The 27,467-nt window shown below is 41.4% G+C and overlaps 1 protein-coding gene across 6 annotated transcripts in view; it reads right to left on the bottom strand.

Moving 5' to 3' along the window:
- The window catches only part of LPIN1 (lipin 1), a 156,600-nt gene that overhangs the window by 27,181 nt on the left and 101,952 nt on the right, over positions 1–27,467 (bottom strand). For 5 of the 6 annotated variants that reach the window (XM_042439753.1, XM_042439707.1, XM_042439717.1 and 2 more), the window contains 7 exons: positions 20,378–20,578; positions 18,229–18,324; positions 15,173–15,498; positions 13,355–13,462; positions 11,606–11,713; positions 3,517–3,646; positions 1,334–1,658 (listed from right to left, as the gene is read on the bottom strand). In XM_042439753.1, coding sequence (XP_042295687.1) covers positions 1,334–1,658; positions 3,517–3,646; positions 11,606–11,713; positions 13,355–13,462; positions 15,173–15,498; positions 18,229–18,324; positions 20,378–20,578 — 1,294 coding nt within the window. The remainder of the gene's footprint in view (positions 1–1,333; positions 1,659–3,516; positions 3,647–11,605; positions 11,714–13,354; positions 13,463–15,172; positions 15,499–18,228; positions 18,325–20,377; positions 20,579–27,467) is intronic. The other variant, XM_042439727.1, reaches the window with a different exon arrangement.

Here is a 27,467-nt window from a genome sequence, read left to right as displayed (position 1 = left end):
TTGGGTGAAAAGAATATTTCTATCATGCCCCAAACACTCAAAAGGTTGTCCTGGGATAAGGGATTTTGAAGGGTCCAGGCACACTAAATGTCCTTTTCTGAGTGGACTCCACATTGATCGGAAGAGAGTATGACACCACTAGAAGGACACCTCCTAAAGATCAAAGAGCTTGGGAAGGAGATGTACACAAACAGCCCAGTCACAAAGCAAACAGACAAAAACAGCTTCTAAAGAGGAAGTAGCATGGACCCTATGATGCCATTTGAGATTTTGAAAACTTGCACTTGCACTGTTAGCTGAATAAAAATCAGTTTTTATGAAATATGGTCACACAGCACATAACTGCACTTTTGCTGAGGTAAGCATGGGAGGGTATGGTGGAATGTGGGAACCCCTAAGTTCCTGAAACGAAGTGAACAAAAATACAGTTTGCAGAGGTGAGGAGAAGTCCCTTCAACCAGCTGAGCATTTTTAGTTTCACTCTTCCTACTTGAGAAATGAGCAAGTAATGCTAAGGGGTGGCTTGCAAGGAAGGCAAGAGCGGAGGGAAACACATTCAGCCTGTGCCTCAGGAGCTGAATTCCAACCAATTGAAGGCTCTTGGAGCATTAGGCATGTACGCTTGGCTTGATCTGCATGGGAAAAGTGAGGGATGAGTAAGGCCAGGTGAAGCTCTTTGCAGCACCTTAGCTAGGGGACACTGAGAGGTGTGGTCACACTGCCCTCACCTCCTGACCTGAAGATCCAGTCCATGCCAATCTCACATCCTTGTAGTAAGGAATTATCAATAATCCAGAAAAGAACCAGTGAAAGGATGCAACCTAGAAAGTTTTGCATTTAGCCTGCAGCTGGAGGTTCACCATCCCTAAACTTAGGTCCAAAACACGCTGCAGAAATAATCCAGTTTAAGACCGCTTTAACTGACCTAGCTCAGTGCTAGGGAATTCTGGGAATTGTAGTTTGTTGTGGCACCAGAGCTCTCTGACAGAGAAGGCTAAATGTCTCACAAAACTACAGTTCCCAGAATTCCCTAGTATTGATCTAGAGCAGTTAAAGCGGTCTCAAACTGGATTGTTTCTACAGTGTGTTTTGGACCAGTTTGCAACCTAGGTTCAAACTGAGGAAAAGACCTCCCTCTCTTCCTTTTTTTCTCTGTAAAAGACTACGGTCATGGTGCTGTTTCCATAGAAGGCAAATTGCTTTCTCTCTTTTCTTTCTACGAAAGTCAATTTGTTTCTCCAATTACAAATAGTTTCAACTTTCATAATCCCTGGGTATACTATTTTTCTTTTAAATTGCACCTGGACAACGTGAAAAACAAAGCCATATATACCTTTTTTCCTGGAGGGAGAATCTGTTTTGCTCACTGAATGCATCAAACTTGTCGAAGCCTGTTTTACTTCTTCACTTGCAGGGAGTGGAGGTGCAGCTGCTCCTAAAGTGTCTACATCTGGCTCATATAGCTCAGGTACAGCTGCTCTCCGGTGCTCAGCTTCTTCCAGAGCTATCACTGTATAGTCCCGTTCAAGGATGGTTAAGGCAGATATGTTCGGAAGCTCTTCTGAAATATTACTCTGAATGACTCGGAAGTGTGTGTTTTCCGAGGGACTCACATTCACTGTCGTGCTGGATTCTTTTGGCTTGAGCGAAACAGACATCTAGAAAGGAAAAATCAAATACACAATTTTTAAAAAAGGTTTGAGGGACATGAAGGAGGTTAAAAAAAGTAAACTGAATGTTGCTTTCATACCACACTTCCCGGTTGTCATTAAGTAACAAACTGAATCACATTTAGGATTGTTTCAACATACAGCTGTGCCTTGGTATCCACTGAGGTTTGGTTCCAGGGCCCCCTGTGGATACCAAAATCTGTGGATTCTCAAGTCTCATTAAATACAATGGACAGTAAAATAGTATTCCTGATATAAAATAGCAAAATCAAGGATTGCTTTTTGGAATTTGTACCTTTTTGGAATATTTTCAAGCCATGGATACTTGATATGGAGGGCTGACTATATAAACAAACCTGGGTTTGCTGCTGAATGCATGGTCTGCAAAAGAAGCTGCAGCCAATCTGTTTTCACTACTGAGAGCAGCTGTACTTATAGTCATGTTTCAAACACCTATGGATGGGAGTCTGCCTGGGAATTCCCACGTACTTTGCCTTGTGTTCCATGGTGGAAGGAAAGTCGAGTGTAAATTTAATCTTTCTGTCAATACATCTTTTTTTTGGGGGGGGGGGGGAGAATGGCGGTATCTATCCTGTGGCAGTGATCCAGGGCTCTAACCAGAATATGTTATTGGGAAGAACTGGAAAAACCACACAGTCTTAGTGGTCATGTAAATTCACTAAGATCATATGCACGTGGGATAAACCAAGAATCCTCTTCACCACAAGTATGTTTTCTTTTACAGAGTTTGGTAATGTAAAGATCCAATCCTTGCTAGGCAAAGGGATAAAAATATACATGGGAAACCAAGTCCCATTACATACAATGGCATAATAAAATAATATCACTTGAATAAAATAACAAGATCAAGGTTTGCTTACTGGAAATTTTAAAATATATATTTCAAACTGTGAATAGTTGAATCCATGGATAAAGAATCTGTGGATACAGAGGGCTGCCTATATCCTTCTTAAAATGAGGCCCCAGAATTGAATATAGTACTCCAGATGATGTACACCTGACCAGCACAGACCATAGTGAGACTATCACTTTCCTTGACTTGAAAACTATGTCATACCACTTCATGTTACTATTTGGGGGGGGGGAGGAAAACGTGGATATTTTGGCATTTGCAAGGGAGAAGGATTATGGTCTGGAGAAAGAGGTCAAGAGGTGGAAAATTTGTCCCTGGCTTCCACACTGCCCCTCTGTCCAGTTTACCTGAAAAAGCAAGAATTAGAAACTATGGGCCTAAATCCAATTGCTAGTGTATAAATTAAAGCAGACTTGAATTAACGAGGGCTTGGAAAATCAACAGTTATGTAAAGTCCACAGATTCAATGGGTCTACTCTATTTGGGACTAGCACTTAGGTTTAAGCTCACCGTTTGAAATGCTTTTGTATAAACTGTACTTTGTCCTGGTTTACACAAACTGACAAGCTAAAAGAAAAAGGTGCAATGAAAACAAATGCTTGTGATCTCTTCACAGTCACTCCAGAGGAAGAGATTGGAGAAAGAAGTGCACAGATCCATGCTTAATAAACATAACACTAAGCCTGGCCTGGGGACCTTGTACTCTTCCAGATACTAAACTCCAGTTCCCAACTGTCCTAGACAGACTGGCCAAGTAGTAGTTCGTCAACATCTGGAGAGCCAAAGCTACTCCCCCACTTGCACTAAGCCATGGTTAAGCATTGTGTCAGGATTCTCCCGAAATATCTGACTTGAAACTTCCTAGCTCTGTGTAAGTTTCAGTCAGTCAGCCTTAACAACAGAATTAAAATTAGATACTTCGTCAACCTCATTTGAAAATATTTGGTCTTGGTTTATGTTCTGTTCTCTTACCTTTGTGGCTTGAGGTAGTTCTCCCCAGTCCCAATGCATTTGGGGATTACTCTTCTGAATACCCCTGTCCAAAGACTTGTTGACTAGCTCTGAATCACTTTTAGGAGTGGGAGGACGGGACCCTGAAGGGCTACAAAAAAAGAAGGGGGGAGGGAAGAGAAAGTAGAAAAGACAGGAGAAAGGAGGAGAAATATTAACACACCACCTCATGCCAATTTGTTATGTGCTTTGATTAGAGTGTTAGTGCCACTCTGAACCTAAACATGCCAAAAGCATTTCTTACCTATATAAAATAATAAATGGTTAGATAAAGGTCTACTCCAAGAGATAGCAGCCGAGCACAAAACATGAGACGAAAAGGCTAGATGTCAAGCACCATGAGATCAGATCCTCAGCACTCCAAAAATGATGCCAGAGCACTTAAGACATCCAGCTAGCCTGCCTTCATTCAATAGCTTTTCAGGATTATATCTTCATGTAAGGACCAGATTATAGTCTTGGCTACACATGCTAGGTTGCTATTGGGACCATCAATTGAAACTAAGCTCACTGAACTCTTCTGATGGATAACTAGGGATTGGCTACAATATGAATTCTCAAAAGAGTTTTAAACACTGTTAGATAGGGATGAATTTCCTTTGTTTAAATGGGACACAAACTCCCAAGGAAGTATGATAAAGGCAAACAGCTCAATAATTGGTAATTTGTTCAAGTATGCATCCTTTTTCCCAGTCCTTCTTCAGTGAAATAAGGTCCACCAAGGGTAATTCATTCAGATGACCCATTGGAAGACAGTAGTCCTATTTATGTATTCTAAATCTGTGTGGGTTAAAGACATGAGAAGGCACAGCATGCTAGCTCCACCTTCTTTGTTACAATTTCCACAGACTTCAGGAAAATTTCTGAATATAAGTGTCTGTGTAAGCCATGGATATACTCAGTGTATATTGGAAATACTGGAAAATCATAATTCCCAATCACACAGAGAATGTTCATGAGTAACGCCAGCTCTTTCCTATTCAGAAAGTTACAGTACATGTGTGGAAAACAATGCTATGCAGGGTAGAACAACTAGCATACTCTCTCCCTATGTAAGCATATACTCCACATGGAAGCTGAACACCTTAATAGGCTATCTGGTGTACTGGCCATATGCATATACAGGTGGGCAGACATGTGGACTATTGAACCAAGGAAGAGGGCATCAGGATTCACATGTGCTGATTACCAGCCATCACGTCCTACCTCCTACCTCCGCTTCATTGCATCGGCCCTCCTCTTCCTTCCCTCCTTCCCCCTCCTGCCACAATCGAATCTCTCTGTGGCATTTTATCCCTATTGCTGTTCCCTGAGTGTGAATGGCAATAGGGATAAAATGCCACAGAGAGAGATCATGGAAAATATATGTAAATAACCCAGTTTCCACACCGGGTTATTTCCTAGTGTGAATGGGCCCTTAGTGTCTTTCTTCTTCTTCTTCTTTTTGTACATGCAGACAAAAAAAACACAGTGCAAAAAAAGAAATGTGTGTACCAGGCTCTCACTGAAAAAAATCACAGGGATTGCAAGCCATGTGAACACTATTTTGCTTTGCAAAACAAAATCTGCTACTGTTCTGAGTAATAAATTGCATATTTACATAAAAGGATGTTTTAAGCAAGTAAATATATAACAACAGTAGAGATGAACTGTTGAGAGGGAAGGAGGGAATTGTTGCCTAGGTTCCATTTCTTTGCACCGACACAAACAAAAACAAAAACACAGGTGAGCAGTGGAATCAGAACTCATAGCAATTATACTCTGTTTAGGCAATCAAAGCACAATGTAGCTGCTACATAAACTCTGTTTAAGAGGAAAATCTTTGCTGATCCTGAGAAAATGAGAAACCACAATTTTTCTAGTCACATACAAAGCTATAAGGTATCATTTGTCAGTCCCAAGATATTTTTTTCAATCTGCAAGTGCACAAATTGTTCAAATTGCATAGCTGTAGTGTACAGTCTCTGCCACCAGGTTTCAGAGTCCCTGTTAACATCATTATCAAATGACAACAACTGTCCAGTGGCACAGAGATGGTTAATTTGCATTTACTATGGCTTGCTAGTTTCATTTTAGCTTGATGTTTAAAGGCTTAGAAACAACCTATAGCTGGGAACGGACTCAGGAAGTTACTTTTACTGCTACCCGCCTATTTGTACAGTTCTCACAGTGACTGCGATGGGAAATGGGTCACATCTGCACATTCTTGTTTCCTTTTCTGCTTCTTTATTATATAACCCTTAGAATTAATCTTCCACTGGGCTTGCCCTGAGGTGGGGTGAGTGAGCCAGCCACAGGGAATTGAATTGAATGTTTAGGGGGGCCATTCTGCCCCTTGCAAAGACGGTATGCTGACCCCGTCAACTGAAAGACTGGGATATTTGTTCTGCTGTAGAGCACCCACTGTATCATCTATCAACATACTGGTAAATATTATCTTACAAGAGAGATGAGTGTCAGTTTTAAGCACCAAATGAGATCTCCAGGAAACCTGGAATTACAGCCAGTTCCACACACAGAGCAGCAGCTGAACTATAATAGCTGCATCATCATCATCATGCATGGATTTTAAACAATTAGAAACACTGGATGGATTGTTGGTGCACTTTTGATCAGTCAAGGATTCCTCCTATACTTGTTGTATGTGTTTCACAAAGGGAAAATATACAATTTTTTGTGCAAATTATGGAAATTATGGGTATTTTATGCAAATTGTGGAATACGTGACAACCCTCCCCATCATCGCTCACTGTCTCAGTCTCATTCTGGAGTTGAAATATTTTTCAAGGGATAAGAAACTCTTAACAGCCTGTCTAACCTACTAAGAGAACCTGTGTCATGAAGAACAAGTACAGTAATGTAGTGAGCTTTCTTTGCAACTCCACCCTAGATATGCATCCCTTCTTCTGTACAGAACACACTTTTACAAAAACATTACTGGAAGAATGAAGTGCCCCCATCATTTTACACAAGGTTTGTACCTGCTGATCAGAGTATAAGTATCTGAAACTGCACATATGGTTACTTGGATAGAAGGAATGATGCCATTTTCTGATTTAATACACCATGTATTATCTCTGAATGAAATAAAAGCATAGGGGTTAAATGTGGATGGGGAAAATCAGCTGGTTGTCAAATTTCTGGAAAGGAATGATGGAGAACTTGTATAGAAGATCCCTTTTCTCTTTTTGTATTGCTATAAGTGAAAAACTCCATTAAAGGTTTCTACAATAGTGCAGAAGTCAATATTGGCTAAGTAAAATATATGCAGATTTTAAACACTTCTGGTAGGGGAATTACCCAACAGTAACATTATTATTAATAATTAATCAGAATGTACTTTAGGTTCTTTGATAATATTGTTTGCTACCTGGATGGTTATGTTGACCTAATAAAAGACAGCTGGTCTGCATTCTACAAATAAACTTTTAGTACTTCAGATATGATAGAGTGCTTCACCATCACTGTTCAGAGAATGGCTGAAATTTTGAGGATAAATAACAATATTTTCCAGAAATAGAAGAACACACATGGTTTTGATAAAACATAGCTCCCATTTATTGCCTTCATGAAGCCTACATAAAGTTGGGAGAATAAATATGTAAAAGCCTTCCTCCGTGTAAAATGTATTCTAAGATGCACCTACACTATAGAAATGATGCAGTCTGACACCACTTTAAGTATTCTAGTTCCATCCTATGGAATCCTGTGATTTATAGTTTTACAAGGTCTTTAGCCTTCTCTGCCAAAGAGTTCACAAAACTAGAAATCTCAGGATTCTATAGGTTGGAGCCATGGCAATTAAAGTGGTGTCAGACTGTATTAATTGAACAGTGCAGATACACCCTATATCTTTGCATATACAGTATAATTCTATTCATTTCTGAAATATGCATTTGCACTTTAACAATCATGTTTATATATTGCTCAAAGGTGACTACTGTATCTATTCCTGTTTAAGAAGGGTCAGTTGTTATCTTCCATACATTTAAAGGTATATGAAAGCTGTTATTTAATAGAGTTAGGAACACAGGTATACACAAAGCTACGTATAAGGTACAGTTATACCTTAAGTCCAAAACACACTGCACAAATAACCCAGTTTGACACCACTTTAATTGCCCTGGCTCAGAGCTAGGGAATCCTGGGAATTATATTTTATTGTGATTCCAGAGCCCTCTGACAGATGTCTCACAAAACTACAGTTCCCGAAATCCTCTAGCATTGAGTCAGGGCAGTTAAAGCAGTCTCAGACTGAATTATTTCTGCAGTGTGTTTTGGATCTCAGTTAACACGGTCTTTATGTTCCTGAGTATATTTCTTTAACAGAAAATTTGGTACCAGAAACTGTAAAAGCAGGGAAAGAACAGGAATGTTTCCTACATCATTAAAAAAAAAAGAGCACTTCAAGAGCATGATTGCATTAGCAAACTTTTAACCAGATAAGCCTTGCATATGTAAATTAAAGCTTTTGAATCCACTTGAAGGTTTCTTCCACAATGCAACCAAGGATAATTCTCCAGCTTCCACTTTTCTTATGATTCCCACTTCTAGTGGCCAAACCTATAGGTCTATGCTTTTTTAACATACTGGGGTATCTGATGAGGCAGGTTTAGAGCTAGTATAGACTGGCACAATACGGCGGCGGTTTCACAACGGTGTAAAAGTGTGGTGTTCAGACTCCCATGTTGCCAGGAAGCTGCACAGCTGACCGCACATGCGGTGGCTTCACAGCATTTCAGCAGCGTGACATTTAGAGACTGCGCGCCACCACAACCCTACAAAGCCTTGGTGGGGCAGGAAAAACCACCACAAAAAGGAGCTACTCAAACTTTGTTTATTGCATTATTTACTGTGGACAGACTGCAACCCAAAACCAAAAGTTTGTGTTTCTCCAGCCTTCCTTCACTATCCTCTTAATGTTGATGCTGTTAAAAGAAAAAACCTCCCAGAGGATAAGGGGGAAGAGTGGGGCTGAAGAGGCATAAAAAGCCTTTGTTAAAAAAAGAGTTTTATCTTCTGAGGTTATGTTAACTGAAGTATGCCTGAACTAAAGATTACATGCATATGTAATCTTTGCAATAAAAGGGAAGGAGTGGAAGGAGACAACAATTCAGAGTTCATGTGCAAATGTACAGGCTTCTCTCAACTATCACCTCTGAAAGGGCTACAAAAATTTGTTCTGGAAGACTTAGAAGACTGCGGTTTGTGACTGCTAGCTTTACAACATCAACACCCGGAAATATATTGTAATCTTTTAAATCAGAGATGGTGAACAACCACAAAGAAATAGACTCTACAGAAGGGAAAGTATGAACCTATGCAGGGGTTACAAAGTAAAAAAAGGAAATGCAAGAGACAGCTGAAAGTTGCTTAAAGCAAGAGGCTTTCTACCCATGTACAGATTTTCCCACACCCTGTTCAAAAAGCATGTAGGTCAACAATCAAATGAATGGGAAGACTGAATAAGGACTAAAATATGAACTTCTCAAGGTTCCCTACATCCATCTGGCACAGTAAACTCCTCGCAAGTCCAAGTGCAAGCACCATCATCAGTATACTCCTTAATGATAATCTGATTCTGTCAAAAATGGCATTCAAGGCAACTAACAATAATAAAATCCAAGTAAAAACATATAAACATAAAGACATGACTGAAACACAACCCCAACAGCACCACCTGAATAGGTAAAAATCCCTCCAGCCACAAGCCAGCTTGAATGCCAAAGGCCATTCTGAACAAAAATATCTTTGCCTGATGGTAGAAAGGTAAGAGAAAGGGATAACACACCTTTCTTGTTTCTGTTAACAATGGTCAAGGCAACTGATATGCAAGGAGCCAGATTTGGCCCAGGGCCTCTAGGTGCCAATTCTCTAACATATAAGAGAGCATCCTCACACACATATACAAATGCTCACTTGTACATCTTGCTCACTCCTTGCTAACTTAAGAAATCCTAGACAAAAGTAAAGCAAAAAGAGTTGATTTCCCCTTGGTGTATGAAAGTATAGTAAAAGGTATGCATGAGCTTTCTACACTAGCTCTACAAAGGGAAGAACAGACCAGTGACTTCTAGGAGCTTCATTTGTTAGAAGTAATGACTGGAATTTGTACAGCTGAGCAGCATCAGGGACTGGGGTCCAGTTCTCGTCTGTGTTATTTAACAAAAGTGTGAACTTTTAAAGTAACTTTCACTGAAAAGCACTACTGTCTTATAATTAGCCTGGATGTTTTTGTAATTCAGGAAGGATATCTTTATTTTTCCAGAATCTGATGGGACTGACTTTCAGCTTGGGGCAGCAATGGCTGAAGGATGGAAGAATCAGAAAAAAAGTTGTACATGTTGGAATGTGACTCTCAAGACCACGGTTTGATTCCCAGTTTGGCCATGAAAGCCACTGGGTGACCTTGGGCAAGTAACATGCTCTCAACCTCTGGGGAAGGCAATGGCAAACCTCCTCTGAAAAAATCTTGCCAAAATAACCCCCATGATAGCTTCATCTTAGGGTCACCATAAGTCAGAAATGACTTGAAGGCACACAATAACAAGAAGGATATATAGCAGGTTCAGTGCTGAACTGCCCAGGCATCATCTGAAATGTTTGCACCAGAACCAGGGAGTGAGCCCTGTATCATCCAGATTACTTACTGTGAGGACAGGGAAAGGACATGTATTTGGCCTGTGCAGACATGACCCCTGATTCTCACACTGGGTTCTTGCACTCTCTTCATCTGATGCACAGCATGCACATGCACACCTCAAATATTTACACTCAGATATAGGTGGTTCATGTTCCAGCAGAGCTGTCTTCCTTCACAGTAGGCTTAGGGAAGGCGGGCAAAGGAACACCATATGGGTATCAAAGACCTCAATGCCTTCAAGAAACCCTTGACAAAATCCTAAGGCCACTGATGGAGCCACCCACTTGGGACGGCAAAAATCCACTATGGTTGTACCGCCACTTCCCTGTATTGCTCTGACCTAAATGGGAGCTCTGCTGGACCCTAGTTTAGCATCTGCCTTCCCTAAGCCTACTGTGAGAGGAAGACAGCTCTGCTGGAACATGAACCACCTATATCTGAGTGTAAATGTTTGAGGTGTGCATGTGCATGCTGTGCATCAGAGTGAAGAGAGTGCAAGAACCCAGTGAGAATCGGAGGGGCCATGTCTGCACAGGCCAAATACATGTCCAGCAGAGCTCCCATTCATCTCAAAACAACTGCAGTAAGAATGGCAGTAAAATCTGGACTCACCACCCCACACAGGGACAGATCTACTACCCACCCTGATATCTATACTGTGATTCCAAGTCTTTGTCCATTTATTTGTTATGCTACACAAATCCACATGGCTGATCCTAGAGTCAACAAAATTATGTTTTACCTAATGGGGCCAAAATGAAGGTCACAGTAAGGTTCTGAATCCAGTCTGTCAACTCATACAAATAGAGATCATATTTCTGTATATTTTGCTCTGGAATGGACATTTCCAGAGTTATTTTGACCAAACTCATCCTTTATCCTAAGGCTGCCATCCTGAGCATTATTGTGCAACTCTGAAGTCTGGCTAACTTCACCTCTTCTTTAAAAAAAATTGCTGGGTTTGATCCATTTTGTATGTTATCATTTTACATGTGATACATTCTGAGGGTTGTAAGTGCTAGCAGTCAAACATTTTTGAAATTCAAATCAAAAGTGAAATCCTCAATTGCAGATAAACATTATAGCACACAATATTGTTAAAACCACTAGTTAAACTTCCTTCTTTGGTTAATATTAGCTAGGCAGCTTTTTAGTCCAAAGGAACAGAATTGGCAAATACACGTAGTGGCTTAGAGCTGGAAAAGACAACAGAGTTACAGTTTGGCAGAGAAGGAAAGGCCAAAGAAACAGGAAGACTGTAAATGGAGCACTATCCTTTTTTCCCGGCCAAGCAACTGGGTTAGTCATAAGCTGTAGTTTGATAAGTCCCACAAAGTTTGTATATTATTAAAAATATTAGAAGCGTTAATCACCATTCCAAATAAAGTTGGAGAGTAGCTGTTCTACCTGTGTGTAGCAGGATAATGAGAAGACTGGTGAGGACAAGAACTAGATAAGCCTCCCTCTGCTGGAACAGTAAGATGAGAGGACTTCCCTGTGCATGTTCTAGGTTTACTGGTCAGTGCAAAGTATGGTAAAAGAGAGAAAAATCAGGCATCATTATTCCATCACATATGCCAATCAACATGTGCTGATGGGTCACTCATAGGGTCACTTGAAAAAAGAGACTTCAGTTTAAACAGAATGGAGTTTCTAAATGACAAAATACTGAACTACCATAAACAAGTATACAGGAAAGTAGAATACATTTCAGAAAAGCCACACAAGTGCTCTGCACAAAAGCATTCACATCTGGTTGTAAATGTAACAGGCAATCATTTATAACATATGAGAAGCAGTAATCAGCACCAAGGAAGCAGAATAGTTTCTCTTGGTGTGACATGTTAGAGTACTGATATTTGCCAATTCACATGCAAATATCAGAGAGAACAAGCAGACATGTTATCTGCAATATGTATGTGTACATATATACATGTATATACTGTATATGCATACAGCAGACAAATATACTCCATGAATGCTTAGCATGTCTTTAATGAAAAGAGTGTGCTGTATATGTGATCATAAAAGTACATGTTTTAAGTTATATAAAAACCATGTTTCAAAATTGGATGGCAATGTTTCATTGCCTTGCGTTAAAAAAAATCCTATCCTTATATGATTTGGTTTCTAACTGGAAAATGGCCTTTAATGTACAGTTCAGAAAGCCTGCTGTACACAAAAGCTTTTGCCACTGTTTGCAAGCACTTCAAGCATCACTTATTACATAGGGGAAGCAGTAATCAGCATCAGGGAAACACATTGGCTTCTCTTGGCACAAAAATCCTGAAGCAACCCTTTGCAAGCAACATGATTCCTTATTCACTCTTCCATATATAGCATGATCACAGCTGGAAGACACACATGCGAATTTGGTGCTATGGAAGGCAGAGCTTCCTAATCATGTTATGTTCTTTATTCTTCCATTATTGAGCTCTATTGCATTCACACAACTGTCTCTCTAAATTCAAAAATGTATGTAAGGAGTCAGAGCCTCCAGAAGTTATTTTTTGGGCTTCAGCTTCCAGGATCTCCCAGCTAACATGGCCAGAAAATAAGCTGATGGGGTCTGGGAGTTATAGACCAAAAAGTAACTTTTCCAAGTTCTGGTAGTCTCCATGTGTAACATTGCACTCAAAGTGATATATAGCCTATTCCTATTGGCACATTTTCTTCCATCTGTAATTAATGTTCTATTCTAATATGAATAAGAATTTTGAGTCACCTCTCCTCCATATTTTTCACTTTAGAACAGTGTCAGGAGGGGGGGAAAGACTTATGTATTTATTAGTTACATTTCCATCCTACTTTCCTCTAAAGAGTGCAAGGTATTGTATTTGGATTTCCTCTTCCCCGTTTTTATCTTCACACAGTCCAATGGGAAAAGTCAGGCTGAGAAAGAGTGACTGGCCTAAGATCACCAAGTCAGTTTCATGGCTTTGTGGGGACCTGAACCCGGATTTCAGGTGTGAATCCCCATTTGGCCTTGGAAACCCATTAGGTGACCTTGGGCCTCAGAGGAAGGCAAAGCCCTCTCTGAACAATCTTGCAAAGAAAACTCCATGATAGGTTTGCCTTAGGATCGCCACAAGTTGCTGTATTCTGCCTGACCTTATTGGGAGAGTTTTAAGCTTATTCCAAAACCATATACTGTACCTTTGCGTGGGTGACCATTCTCCATCTGAATGAGGATGAGAGAGTACACTGATTGAAGAGGAGTTTACCTCAAGTACGTCATCCCTACACAGATCAGGGACAGATGTTCTAAGGATAAACAAAATGAAAAAAGGAAGGTTATTCTTTGTTTAAAACACCGTCCCTCATAATCTCATTTGATCACTGGAGTACTACTACTACAACACAAGGATAATGCTTATGTCCCCACACTACTTTATGAAATGTTAAACCCAAAGGATTGGATCCAGACTTAGGCCCGGTACAGACTACCACTTTGCGGCAGCCTGGGGCCAAAATTAGAGCTCAGGACAGCAGAGCATCTGCATGTTCCATGCTTTCCTGGTGCTATTTAGGGTGTATGCCCGTCTACGTGCCGTATGCACCAATGACATGCCTTGTGTGCCACATCCAAATGGGCTGTGCACAAGAGATGTCACCGTGCCGCTCCATGGCACTAATGGCACCTTGGCAGCAGTGCAGAAAGATTGGTGTGGCAACTATCCAGGGCAGAAAGGGGTGGTGTCTCACCGTGCCTTCCTGCCCGTCTGTACTGGGCCATAGTCACATTTTGACCAGAAACACTTTTGTGCTTTATTCTGGCATAGCAGCCATATGGCACTTTTTCCAGCAGTGGGGAAGGCAGGGAAAGGTTTCTCTGTCACCAAAGAAAACTGTCTTCCTAGTTCCCAAGCCACTTCCATTAATGTTTCCCCTTGTCATCACAGAACCCATGGTCAATGTGCAATGCTGCTGTACTGCGACCACTACCACCTAAACCACCCAAGATGATTTAAGAGCAATCCCATAGAATTTAAAGGTCTTGAAATCAGTGATGACTACTTTCAGTTCAACTGATTTCAGTGGGTCTGCTGTAATATTAAGTTTGGATTTAACTCATTGTTGCATCAAAAGCAATAGCCAAATCCAAATGCTTCAGAGAATATATGCAAAAAGAAGAAGAAAGAAAGAAAGAAAGAAAGAGTGTGCAACAATCCTGATAGTCAGAATTGCTGGCAGTCAGAAATTTAGAGTTTCCAAAATGTCACTAACCACTATGGCTAAGAACACTTGGCAGACTTGTTACCCTCCCTTAGATTGTAAGCCTGAGGGCTGGTAACCGTCTAATTAAAATAATAATTGTAAGTCGCTCTGATAGCCTTTAGGGCTGAAGGGTGGGGTATAAGTACTCTAATAAATAAACAAAATTAATTAATGAATTAATTAACTTTAGTTTTTATCTGAATCTGACTTTTTTAATCAACTCTTAACTTTCAAATAAATTTGATAAATTAATTTGGCTGATATGATATGGTATGTCTTCTCTACTTGTTCAGTATACAATCTGAAATCTATAGATGCCCTATAATTGAAGTGTGAGGAATGTGAGACACGCACACCCCCAAATGTTGTTGGGCTGCAACACTCAGTAATCCTAGCAGGCATACCTAATGATGTGTAGGACAACAAAGTTGTTAAGTCTACTGCACAAAAAGTAAAGAAGAATTAATTATTCATTGTCTTTTTACAGCTACTTACTAAAAGAACATTAATACAGTGGACCCTTCCCATCAAGGAAGATTTGTTCCTCCTCCACACACACATGGATGGTAAAAAACACAGACGGTTATGTCCCATATCTTCAATAGTGGCAACATGAGTGTGGACACATCAGCTTATCCATGTACACACATTTAATAATATAGAATGTGGCAATCTGCGAGTCAGTTCCACAGATCACCAGCTGATAGGATGACTCCACTGTATCACTGAATAAATTAGTTTTATCACCATCAGTACCTTGTATTGTCTAGCGGCTCATTTTCTTCATCAGAAATTTCTATAGTGAATACATTTTCATCTTCACTGGTATCTACATTTTCATCTCTTTTTGAAGTGTCAATTTTGTGGGTAGATTTCCTTCTCCGCTTCCTTCTTTTCTTCACAGAGCCACCAGCAGCTGTGGATTCATTTGCAGATGGAGAAGCAGCATTTGGCAGCTGAGAAGGAACACCAGCATCTATGTTTCTTAGCCTGTCTGCAGAGTTTCTCTTCATCTGTAATTCCATAAGGGCTGCCCCCTCTGACAAAATGGGAGAGGTAGCCAGGTGGTATGGAATTGCCTCCTAGAGAAAAGAAAGGAATAGTCAAAACCTTACTTCCTTGTCAACCTATTTCTTATATGGACTGAAAGATACTTCTGTTCATTTGTCCAAAGAAAGACAAAAATAGCTCATGTTCAAAGCTTGCAAAGTTATATTTAAGAAGAATAAATACGACAACATGTGTAAGCCATTCTTAACTGAGCAGTGGGAGGGTAATGCTCTGGGATTCCTTAATAATTCAACCAGTGTTCAGGTATGGATAGCTTCTGTGTATCACTGTATTCATTCTTCTTAAATGGAAGTTTTCCAAGCCCTTCCTAAGCCTACATGACCAATATAGGCTTTACAGAAATAACCTAATATGTGATTTTTGCATGTAAACATCACCTTTAAACAGTTTCCCATTCTACAGAATAATAAGGCTCATTTTAGAGGCTATGCCAATCCCTTTCATGGTAGTAAATCCCATTGATGTCAATGGACTATGTCAATATGATTTCCACTTCGGTCATGCAATTACCCTTGATGCACACTCCCCAATGGCATAATACAACATTACAAGAAGCTGCCTCTGCCTGTCTATAACTACACTATAACAGCAGCTACCAGGGAAGGCAAAAGAAGGCAATGCCCCCCACAAATAAAAATTTTCAGTAATTTAAAACTTCAGCTGAATGTTTAGAAATTCAGTTTAGCATCCAAAGAAAAGGAGCAGACTAAATTACTTAGTGAATGCAAACACCGTTAATATAATTCTAAGCAGGGTTGGCTGGTTTAAACCAGGTTGGTTTAAACCACATGGCTTTTTTATTTTTTAAAAAAAAATCTGGTTATTATCTAGATATTTTCCAACCCTTTTACTGGAACAACAATGACTATTTGAATTTAAACGTTTTAAGTGAAACATTTTTGTTCATTATTAGATCCATATCCAATGTCGGATGCTTCTTTTTTAATGACTTTATTTTATAGTGCAAAAAATGTCATTCAAAAGCAAATCCTTCATTTAAATATAAGTTCAACAACAACAACTTGCTTTGAAGGAGTACTTTTTAAAGAACAATGATTATTTAAGTCAGTAGCCAAGATACCTGAACTGCATTTTTCTACTTCATTTACTAATTTAGACCTATATTGGTTTAGTCCTACACATTAATGCAAAACAACTGGTTTAAATTGAAAAATTGGTTTAAACAAACAGCAGGTATTTTTGTTTTTTCACACAAAAAACACCTTGGGTTTTTTTCCAATCCTGATTCTAAGTATGAAGGATTTATAAAGTCTCACTCTCTGAAATGCAAGCAATTTGTGGGTGAAGGAAAACTTCATTAGAGGTCAGAATTCTTATGTAAAGGGTAATACCTACTTTTCTTCCTCCCCATTACACCCCCACATAACACATTCTTCTTCCTCAACCTGCTTCCCTGTGCACAGACAACAATGTATTCCTGCACCTTATAATCCTAGCAGAACTAAGACTGCAATGTTCTACATGACAAGCCATTCTGGAAAAGAGAAAGTTAAGGATGACCACCAATAAAGAAATTAAGGCGGGATACACACCGCCATATAGTACGTATTGTATACGTACTAGGGTTAGGAAGGGGCGGTGCTTCCGCACCCCCCTAACCCTAGTACGTATACAATACGTACAAGATGGCAGTGCCCCTTCCACATGGGCGCCGCCATCTTTACGTACTGGACGCATAGCGTCCAGACGTGTCGCGGCGCCTATGACGTCACAAATGCGCCAGCGGTGCCTCGCGACGTCATCAGTGCATCGCAGAAAGAAGCTCCGAAATGGAGCTTCTTTTTTGCTCCGCGCGGGAGCCGCGCGGTTTGGCTGCTGCAGCTCCCGCACAGAGCAAATGGCGCTGGCGGGGGAGCGCCGCAAAGCGGCGGTTTGTATCCCGCCTAACCTTCTTGACTTGTCTGCAAATTACCACAGATACTTAGCTACTTAGATAGAGAGGCAGGCCAGCGACAACAGGCCTTCCTTGCAAAGACTAAGAGCCCTCCTTCTGACCACCATCTTAAGGGGGAGAGAGGCAGCCCAGCGACAACAGGCCTCAACTGATGGCTTTGACTGCTTTGTACATGGTTTTTGAGGATTTTTGTTGAATTGTATGAGATTGCTGATGTCACTGTTGATGTATTGTATTGCTTTGTGCTATAGCATGTGACATGTAGCTTGTATGTTGTGAGCCGCTTTGATCTGGAGGAAAAGCGGTATACAAATAAAAATTATTATTATTATTATTATTATTATATAATAAACAGTCTTATCAAATGCATGTTTTTCTCCACCAGAGGCTATGTCCTACAATGAAAGAAAACACCTTTAATCATTCTATATAATGCAGGTTTGGGAAAACGACAGCCCTCTTGAAGTGGTTGGACTGCAACTTCCACTAGCCTTAGTATGTAGTCCAACAACATCTGAAGTGCTATATCCTTCTTCGAATTGTCACTGCAAATAATGCAAATGATGCAGGAAATGGCAGACAATAATGGGCAACCACAATGGATGAAGTCCTATCTAATAGCCTTCTCTTTACAATGGATCACAACCTGGAGCTCCAGCCAGCAGTAAAGGGATGAGTGAGCTGTAGTCCAAATCCTTTTCAGGATACCAAGTTTCCTACACTCCTTGAAGCTACACCTTGGCAATTTCTTGAATTACAAGAGTACCCTGGGCAGCACAATTTATCACAAATGAAAGGAGTAGGGTTGAGTCACATTTGTTTTTACCTTGTCATTATTTGTTTCCTCCACAAAAAATGCTTCTCCATTGTCCCCTAATTTCATGTGCAGATCCACAGATTCTCCATTAATTTCTATGTCAACCTTAAGGGGATTAAAGAGATTTGAATAAATAAAGATTTAACTACCTAAAGCATAGGCACGCATGAGCACACACATGAATTTGACAGATGAATGATGCATATCAAAGGGCTAATTTACAATTTTGGGTGGAGTCAATCGACAAAGGTGTACCAGCACAAACTCTAGCTTCAAAATAAAAATTAATAATATTATAACAATATATGGTAAATATATCATTTCATACTTCTATTTTATCTTTTTAAATTTTTCATTAGTTTGTTACGTATTTAGTTTCACATGAATTTATGAGTTTTCTTGTTCAGAAATTTTAATCAAATAAATATATCTTATATTCATCAATGTGTCATATATATTTGTATATAAGTTGACCTCATATATAAGTCAAAGGCAGTTTGGGGGACAAAATTATGCATTTTGATATGACTCGTGGATAAGTCAAGAGTAAAATTTAGGAACAAGCAACAAAGGATGTAAAAGACACAGCAAAGGAAAATGAGGTTGAAAACTTTACAGAATTTTGGCAAATATAACTTTTTTTGCTCACTTAAAGGCTGGATGGATGAGGAGGGAATTATGATAAATAGTGGCTTGGGTGGGACTAAGAAAATGTGCACATGTCAAAAAGGATGTAAAGGCAAGAGTTAAGGTACAGTATGGATTCTTATCAAAAAAGGAACTGTCCCCTTCTCTGAATAGAATGTCAAAAGATGAGTGTTTACTCTGTCCCAGGAGAACCTAAAAGAACCACCAACCCCCTCTGCTTCTTTGGTGCTCCCACCATGATTTTCCCATGCAGGCATTCAAAAAGGTCAGACATGGTGCCATGGCAGAGAGAGTAGAGGGGGTCAGTGCTCCTTTAGGTTCTTCTGGTATTAAGCTTTCACCTTTTGCCACTCTACTCAGAGAAGGGATAAATCATCCCAAGTTTTTTGGGTTGATTTTTTTTCACTAAAATTTCTAGACTTATACATGAGTATATACAGTAAGTAGTCTGATGAATCACATGGTGGTGATGAAATTCCTTGTGCCAAAATTTTACTATACAAATTTGTTACTACTAGTTAATATACATTTGCCATTTATGAAGGAGTCAGAGTCAGACAGCAGAAAAATGGAAGAGATGGAATCAGAGTCAAAGATGACAGTTTGGCGTACCAGTTCCACAGCCCTGCAACAAAGGAAGAGGGACGCAATGTTCCAGCAAAAGTTAAGCATTAAGCTGTTTTAAGGCACATCTGTTTAAGTGGAAGAAATACTAGGATTAAGTGCATACTTAATCCCAGTGTCTCTTCCATGCTTAATCCAAGTGTCTCTTCCACTGAGATCAGTGTGATTTTAAAAGAGTTTAAGGTTTAATCCCACTGAGTCCAAGAAACATAAAAGTGCTTAATGTGGTAGTCACCAAATCATAAGCCTAGTAAATAAATAAACTTGTTTCTGTCATCAGATTCAACATTCAGGGGATAAAAAGCCTTATTATCCAAGGCAGTCCATCAATTGGTACACAAGCAGTCTGTCATATAGTAATTATCACTCCTCTCAGTTTTGTCATTGGTGGAAATCTCGAGCACTCTTTATTAAGAGATTAGTCAGTTCACACCACTCGATATCAGGTTGCAAATTAAATTAGACAAAACATGTATAATACAGATTTAGATTTAACTTTTCTTTCCCTGTAATCTTCTCTCCATGAACATTCCTATCCCTCCAAGAAATATATCAGATATGACGTTTCTATTTGTGCCTTTAGCATCTTTTATTTTGGGGCAATTAACAACTGGGTGTGTGTGTGTGTGAGTTTTTATTGGGAAAATGACATGAGGCAAAGTGTTCAACACCAATACATCATGCCCCAGTCAAGACTAGCAATGGAGAAAAGCATACTGGATTTTGTTTTAAGACATGCAAAATTATCTCATGTTTAGTGTATTGTTGAGTTATGCTCTGAAAGTACAAAGCATGGCAGCATCCTTGCTCTAGTGGAAGATATCTTGGGCAAAAGGGGGCACATCTGACAAACAAAAACACATCAGCAATGAGTTTTCTTCCTTACCACTTTTTCCTTTGAGCGCAGAACTCCCATCTTCCCAAAGCGCACATGGAAAGGGGAACACTGGAGATTTCCATCAGGCTGGCGGACAACAATGACATCAATGCATCCAGACAAGGTGGCAGGATTTAATCCTTTATAGAAATCCTTCACTGTCACAAAGACTTGGCCAGCTAACTGCCCGACGTAATTCATAGTTTGTGCCTGCAGATGGGAAACAGAACAGGGAAAGCTTCAGAATATAGGATATTGTACAATGACTCCTGAGTTAGCCTCCACACACTGTTGCTCTCTTCAAGACTGAATATATTCTACATAATGGACTAAAGCTCTGGGGTTCTTCTTATTGTAAACAGAACTGCAGGATCAATCCAGTCCCTTGAAGGGTAACATTTGATTGTCTAGTTACCAATCAAGGACCAAGCAAGAAATATAAAAGAAGTGGCTTTCTATGGCAATTCCATTTACATTCTCTGTCCTGCAGGCAACTTTGCAGCTGGGGGACAAGAGCCGGGAGCATTTATCTCTGATGCCATTCTCAAAACAATCCTTAAAGAAATCCAGTTGCTGTTCAGATATCTGAAGGTACAAACTGTTCAATTATTCAGCTCCCATTCATGTCAATACACTATGCACAGGAGAACTTTATAATCAGATTGTGACTGTGAATTCTGAACATTATAAGAGGCAATACACAAAACCATGACATCAAATAATGATAAGGGCACTACCCATCATTTAACCAAACTGTGCATTTAACAAAACACACATCCTGTGGTGTTCAACAAGAGCCAATCCTTGGTAAGTGTGTAAGGCACTGCAGCCTAAGGCAGGTTTACAAACAGTCACAGTATGGCTGCAAAACAAGAAGCAATCTGAGTCTTTTAAAGGGTCACTGCTTTTAACCAGGTCATGGTACTTTGTGGCTTAAGCATAAGAAAACATAACAGAAAAGAATAAGCCAAGTAGTTCCATGTTCACATCTCATCACAGTGATTAGATTACATTTGTACAGAGTAAAATATCTAGGCAAAGCTAGATATATTAGTGTGCTACTGAGGTTAGTGTGCGAGAAGCTGGGAGACTTAAGGTGCACCTTCCCTGTAGAAATAATGCAGTTTTAACCCACTTTAAGTGCTATATCTCCATCCTATGGAATCTTGTGATTTGTAGTTTTACAGGGTCTTTAGCCTTCTCTGACAAAGAGTACTGGTGCCTCACAAAACTGCAAATCCCATGATTATGTAGGATGGAGCCATGGCAGTTAAAGTAGCATCAAAGTGTAGAGTAGATGCACCCTTAGATCCAAATTCTGCTTAGCAATGAAGTGCCCTGGATGACACTAGGCAGACTTGCTTTGCAACTCAACTTATTTCACACCTGTTTGATTTTTAAAGATAACTCTGTAAATGTCGTTCTAGGCCCTTTTTTGGAAGAAAGGCAGCTGGGAGAGGCAAAGACAGAATACATATGTAATGAATAAATGAATAAAGAATCCCGTAGTCTTTCTTTTCTCCTTTCCCTATCCACATTATATAAAGGTCCATCTTATACATATACAGACCTGCATACAGTGCTTACAATATTTGATAGGAGTTCTATGTAAACACACACCTCTGGCAATACACAATGCACAGCAGGTTAGCGCAGCAGAAATGTGACATTGCTCAAAGAGAAGACTAATTGTTTCAAAGCATTACAACAGAAATTCAGTACAAATTTTCTTAATTTTTCTCCTGTTAGAATAACTTAATTGTACACATGCCATCCAGCCAATGCAAAAATTGCAGCTGTGGCGAACGTTAGTTTAGACTGTACACAGGGGTATTTCAGTGTACAGTGTACAGCTGGCCCTCTGTATCCATGGATTCCTTACCCATGGATTCAAGCATGGCTTGAACATATTTTTAAAAATACAAATTCCTAAAAGCAAACTTTTGCCATTTTTGACACCACTTTACTCTGGGTTATATTTAATGGGACTTGAGCATCCATGGATTTCAGTATCCACAGGGAGGAGGGTGGTGATCCTGGAACTAAACCTCAGCGGATACCAAGTGCCCACTGTAAAATTAGCATTCCCAAGCAAGGCTGGTGAAAAGGATGCAGAAGCTAGTACAAAATCATTTAAAAGACAATGGCTAGAAAATACAATGGCAGCTGTTCCATGGCTCCTAGGAATCATTCCCTGCAGGTCTAGCTCCTCCTGCACTGGCAAGGAGAGGCTGCAGGTCCCATCAGGCAAGGGTGAGGTTGATAAAAGGAATCTCGCTTCAATTAGAACCTGACAGGGCAAGACAGTTTAAGGATTTGGAAGTTTTTGGAGATAAGTGTTTGGCTCAGAATCCAGAGCCTTCCGGTGTTTTCATACTTTTCCACCTAGAGAGAGAAAAAACTCATGCTGATGGAGGAAGGATGAGAAAGGAACAGCCAAAGATAAGCAGTGGAGAGAAAACAGAACCAACAGCTATTTTCAGTGCAGCCACTGCTGCAGCTTTTCCTCTCCAGGGTGAAGCTACCAGGGTCAGAGAAAGAACTGGCGCAGCATCTTGCCAAGCATCCTCATGCCTCTAGACTTGTATATAGAAATATTGGGGAAATCACTTCATACATGGTCTCCATAGGTCAAAATCAACTCAAAGGCAGTTAACAAAAAAAATTCTATAGGGAGGAAGGTACATCCTGAGGCCTTAATCTACTTAAGTCTTCACAGTTTTTTTAATGTCACTCTTTCCAACAGCCTCACAAAATCAACTGAGACACATAGATATCACACTGAGCAAGGTAGGAAATGGGCTTCCTTACCCCCACCACAGGAGGGGTGGGCATTTTGTGGCCTTCCAACTGTTGTGAACTGAAATTACCATCAGCCCTAACCACCATCACCAAGGGTAAGGAATGCTGGGAACTGTAGTACAACAACATCTGGGGGGGGAGGCAGTGCATGACTCCCACCCCTGATTAATGGAAAGAAGGAACAGTAGCTGTGTTGGCCATTTAAAAATTCCTAATTTTTTTAACATGAATGCAAGCTCTTCAACTCTCCAGGGCAAGATGTTACATGCAAAGGGCTAGAGGCATAAGAAGGGAAAAGGATAACTTGAGTTAATGGTGGAGTATCTGCACTGCCTCACTTTTGAACTAAAATGGAGAGTTCTGTATAGGGTTGCCATAACCCGGTTGCAACCGGGTTTTTCCCGGTTTTGGCTGCACCTGCCCGGTCACGGCACGGGTGCAGCCAAAAACCGGGACAAGCCCGGTTGTAGCGGGGTTGCAAGGCAACCCTGGGGCCTCGCTGCCCTCCTCCTCCTCCCCCGCGCATGGTCGCGCAGAGGAAAAGGAGGGCAGCGAGGCCTGAGGTGGAGGAGAGAAAACAGAACCACAGCTATTTCAGTGCAGCCACTGCTGCGCTTTTCCCCCAGGGTGAAGCTACCAGGGTCAGAGAAAGAACGGGCGCGCCTTGCCAAGCATCCTCATGCCTCTAGACTTGTATATAGAAATATTGGGGAAATCACTTCATACATGGTCTCCATAGGTCCAAAATCAACTCAAAGGCAGTAACAAAAAAAATTCTATAGGGAGGAAGGTACATCCTGAGGCCTAATCTACTTAAGTTCACAGTTTTTTTTAATGTCACTCTTTCCAACAGCCTCACAAAATCAACTGAGACACATAGATATCACACTAAGCAAGGTAGGAAATGGGCTTCCTTACCCCCACACACAGAGGGGGTGGGCATTTTTGTGGCCTTCCAACTGTTGTGAACTGAAATTACCATCACGCCTAACCACCACACCAAGGGTAAGGAATCTGGGAACTGTATACAACAACATCTGGGGGGCAGTGCATGACTCCCCCCTATTAATGAAGAAGGAAGCGAATAGTAGCTGTGTGGGCCATTTCAAAATTCCTAATTTTTTTAACATGAATGCAAGCTCTTCAACTCTCCAGGCAAGATGTTACATGCAAGAGGCTAGAGGCATAAGAAGGGAAAAGGATAACTTGAGTTTAATGGTGGAGTATCTGCACTGCCTCACTTTTGAACTAAAAATGGAGAGTTCTGTATAGGGTTGCCATAACCCGGTTGCAACCGGGTTTTTCCCGGTTTGGCTGCACTGCCCGGTCACGGCACGGGTGCAGCCAAAACCGGGACAAGCCCGGTTGTAGCGGGGTTGCAAGGCAACCTCTGGGCCCGCTGCCCTCTCCTCCCCCCCCGCCATGGTCGCGGCGGGGAGGAAAAGGAGGGCAACGAGGCCTGAGGTGGAGGAGGCTGCAGGGAGGGCGGCGCCTCTGGGCGGAGCCGCGCCAAACCTCCCCGCCTCCCTGCAGCCTCCTCCTCCTTCCTGGCCGTCGGCGGGGCAGCGAAGGAGAGGTCGAGCCAGGCCATCGCCGCCAGCCTGTCGCCTCCTTCTGGTCCCAGTGGGGCCGAAACGAGGCGAGGCCGCGGCGCTCGCCGGCGAGCCCTCGCCCTCTTTCCTGGCCTCCTCGTGCCGGGGACACGAAGGAGGCGAGGCCCGCGCGTGCCGGCGAGCCCCTCGCCTCTTTCCTGGCCTCCTCGGGGACCAGGAAGGAGGCGAGGCCGCGGCGCCGCCGGCGAGCCCCTCGCCTCTGTCCTGGCCTCCTCGGGACCAGGAAGGGGCGAGGCCGCGGCGCTCGCCGGTGAGCCCCTCGCCTCTGTCCTGGCCTCCCCGGGGACCAGGAAGAAGCGAGGCCGCGCGCTCGCCGGTGAGCCCCTCGCCTCTGTCCTGCCTCCCCCCGGGGACCAGGAAGGAAGCGGGGGCCGCAGCGCTCGCCGGCGAGCCCTCGCCTCTGTCCTGGCCTCCTCAGGGACCAAGGAGGCGAGGCCGCGGCGCTCGCCAGGGGCTCCTCGCCTCCTTCCTGGTCTCCGCGGGGCCAGAACGAGGCGAGGCCCCGATCCGGGCCTCCATCGCGGCGGGCCCAGCGGGAGGGAAAGCCTCCTTAAGTGGAGGCTTTCCCTCGCCGCTTGCCCGCCTCGATTGTGAGGGGAAATGTAGGACATAATTTTTAAATGTGGACACATTTTCTGTGTGTCCTACATTTGAAAATTTTGTCCTCCATTTTCCCGTTTCCCGGTCCGGCGCTATGGCAACCCAGTTCTGTAGGCATTCAACAGGGCGCTCACCTGATCTGACCTTCTGAAGGCTTCCCTTTGAGCAGTTCTGGGCGGGAGCTGCTCAAAATAGGAGCTGCAAGGGCAGTAAGTTTGATTCCTTGTTTAAAAATACAACACCCAGCGAAATTCATACCTGCCTCTGCCGGGACATAGTTTTGTGCCCTAAAATGAAAAGTTTTTTCAACAGTACAGATTTCAAATTCTATAAAAAAGTTTGACAACCTTTGAGCATCTTGTCTTACCTTTATCACAACCCTAGGAAAGAAATGCAAAAGGATTTTTCATTTCCATTGCCTCCCTGCACACAATTACTTGGAACTAATCCAAGTAATTACTTGGAAGTAAGCCCACTGATTCAGTAGGATTACTTCTGCGAAATGCCTAAAACCAGAGGCAGCTGACAACTTCCATGTCAGTAGTCTGCTCTTGTTTTAGTCTAAAGTCTAATTAGCAATCCTATGTGCTAAACCTGTTTTAAGGATTACATTTAGTATTTGGGTAAGTCCTTTAAATGTCTGGACTGATAATCCAGAATAGTTTCCTTACTGTCATGGAAACTACTAGTTGCCACTGCACACAAGCAGCTCTGTAAAACCAAGCCGAAACATTTGGGATGAAAAGTACCCCCAAAATCCCTGCCGCCCATTTACATTTTGTGACAGCAAAAATTAAAGTAAGGGGCTAGCAGCAAGACATACAAAATTCTACCTCTGTAACTCACAAAGATTGAATCCTAGGCCTAGTTCACATTAAGAACAGCATAAAACAAACAATTGACAGCAACCTCCCATAGTCTTTTTTCATGACCTCCAAATCCTCCAGTGGCTGGACCAAAGAATAGCCATACAAATGGCCACAACTGGCCCAACATAGGGAGCAAAGCTCAGTTTGAATACACAAGAAAGGAAATGGGAGCCTTAACTGTGAACTCACTGTCATCTTTTCTAGGTTTTTTTCCCACACAATCGAGCTACTTTGCATTATTAAACAGGAAATCCTTCACAGCCTCCTGAATGTGTTTCCCCCAATGCTTTTCCTTGCCAGTGTCAGATGAAAGCTATCAAGAAGGCAAAAGTTTCTCAAAAGAGGGGGAAATGCTCATTCTGACAGTTCCCTGGATAAACATATTCAAAATAAGGTTTCAGTGCTGCGAGTCTGAACAGAAGCCATGGTTCAAAATACTCTATATTACTAGAAAGAAGGTATTACTGAAATGCAGCCTATGGAAATTTGTGGACATCAAAGCAATGAATGAAAACATGCATATCTCTTGAGACATTTCTATTTAAGCGCGGCCTCCTGTGTTTGGGCACAGTCCTGAAAAAGTGTGGCTTTGCTTTCATTATTCCACTTTGCTCTTCAATTATTCTAGTACAGCTATGTTGTCTTGCTATTACTGTATTTACTTTCAAGTCACTTCTGACTTATGGCAACCCAAAGCAAACCTATCATGGGGTTTTCTTCGCAAATTCATACAGAGGTTGCCACTGCCTTCCTCTGAGGCTGAGAGTGTGTCACTTTGCCCAGGCACCAGTGAGTTTCCATGCAAGGATTCTAGCCTTCTCCCCCCGAGTCCTAGTCCAACTACACCACAATGGCTCTCAATACAGTTAAAAGGTTCTTATTTTCTCAGCTTCTGAGAAAAAAGAAACTGTTTAATAAAAGGAGTAACCAAATCTATCAACAGAAAATTATTAACAGACTTCATTATGTACAAGATGATTATTACCCCATCTTTCAGCCACCAAAAAGTCTTCAAGGTGACTTACATCACCATTAACATAATCACCAGTTAAAAACAATAATAGTCATTATCATCATCATCATCTCATTGAGATTTTTTGAAAGGCATAACTGGATAACCAGGCCAAAGAATTTAAGACTAAAAGTTTAGCAAAAAGAAATGTCTTTAACCAGATTTGCAAAAGCTAAGAATGAGGATGCTGACCAGGTGTCAGC

This window comes from Sceloporus undulatus, chromosome 1, assembly GCF_019175285.1.
Source record: "Sceloporus undulatus isolate JIND9_A2432 ecotype Alabama chromosome 1, SceUnd_v1.1, whole genome shotgun sequence".
NCBI lineage: Eukaryota > Metazoa > Chordata > Lepidosauria > Squamata > Phrynosomatidae > Sceloporus > Sceloporus undulatus.
This window is presented reverse-complemented; position numbering and strand designations above follow the sequence as displayed.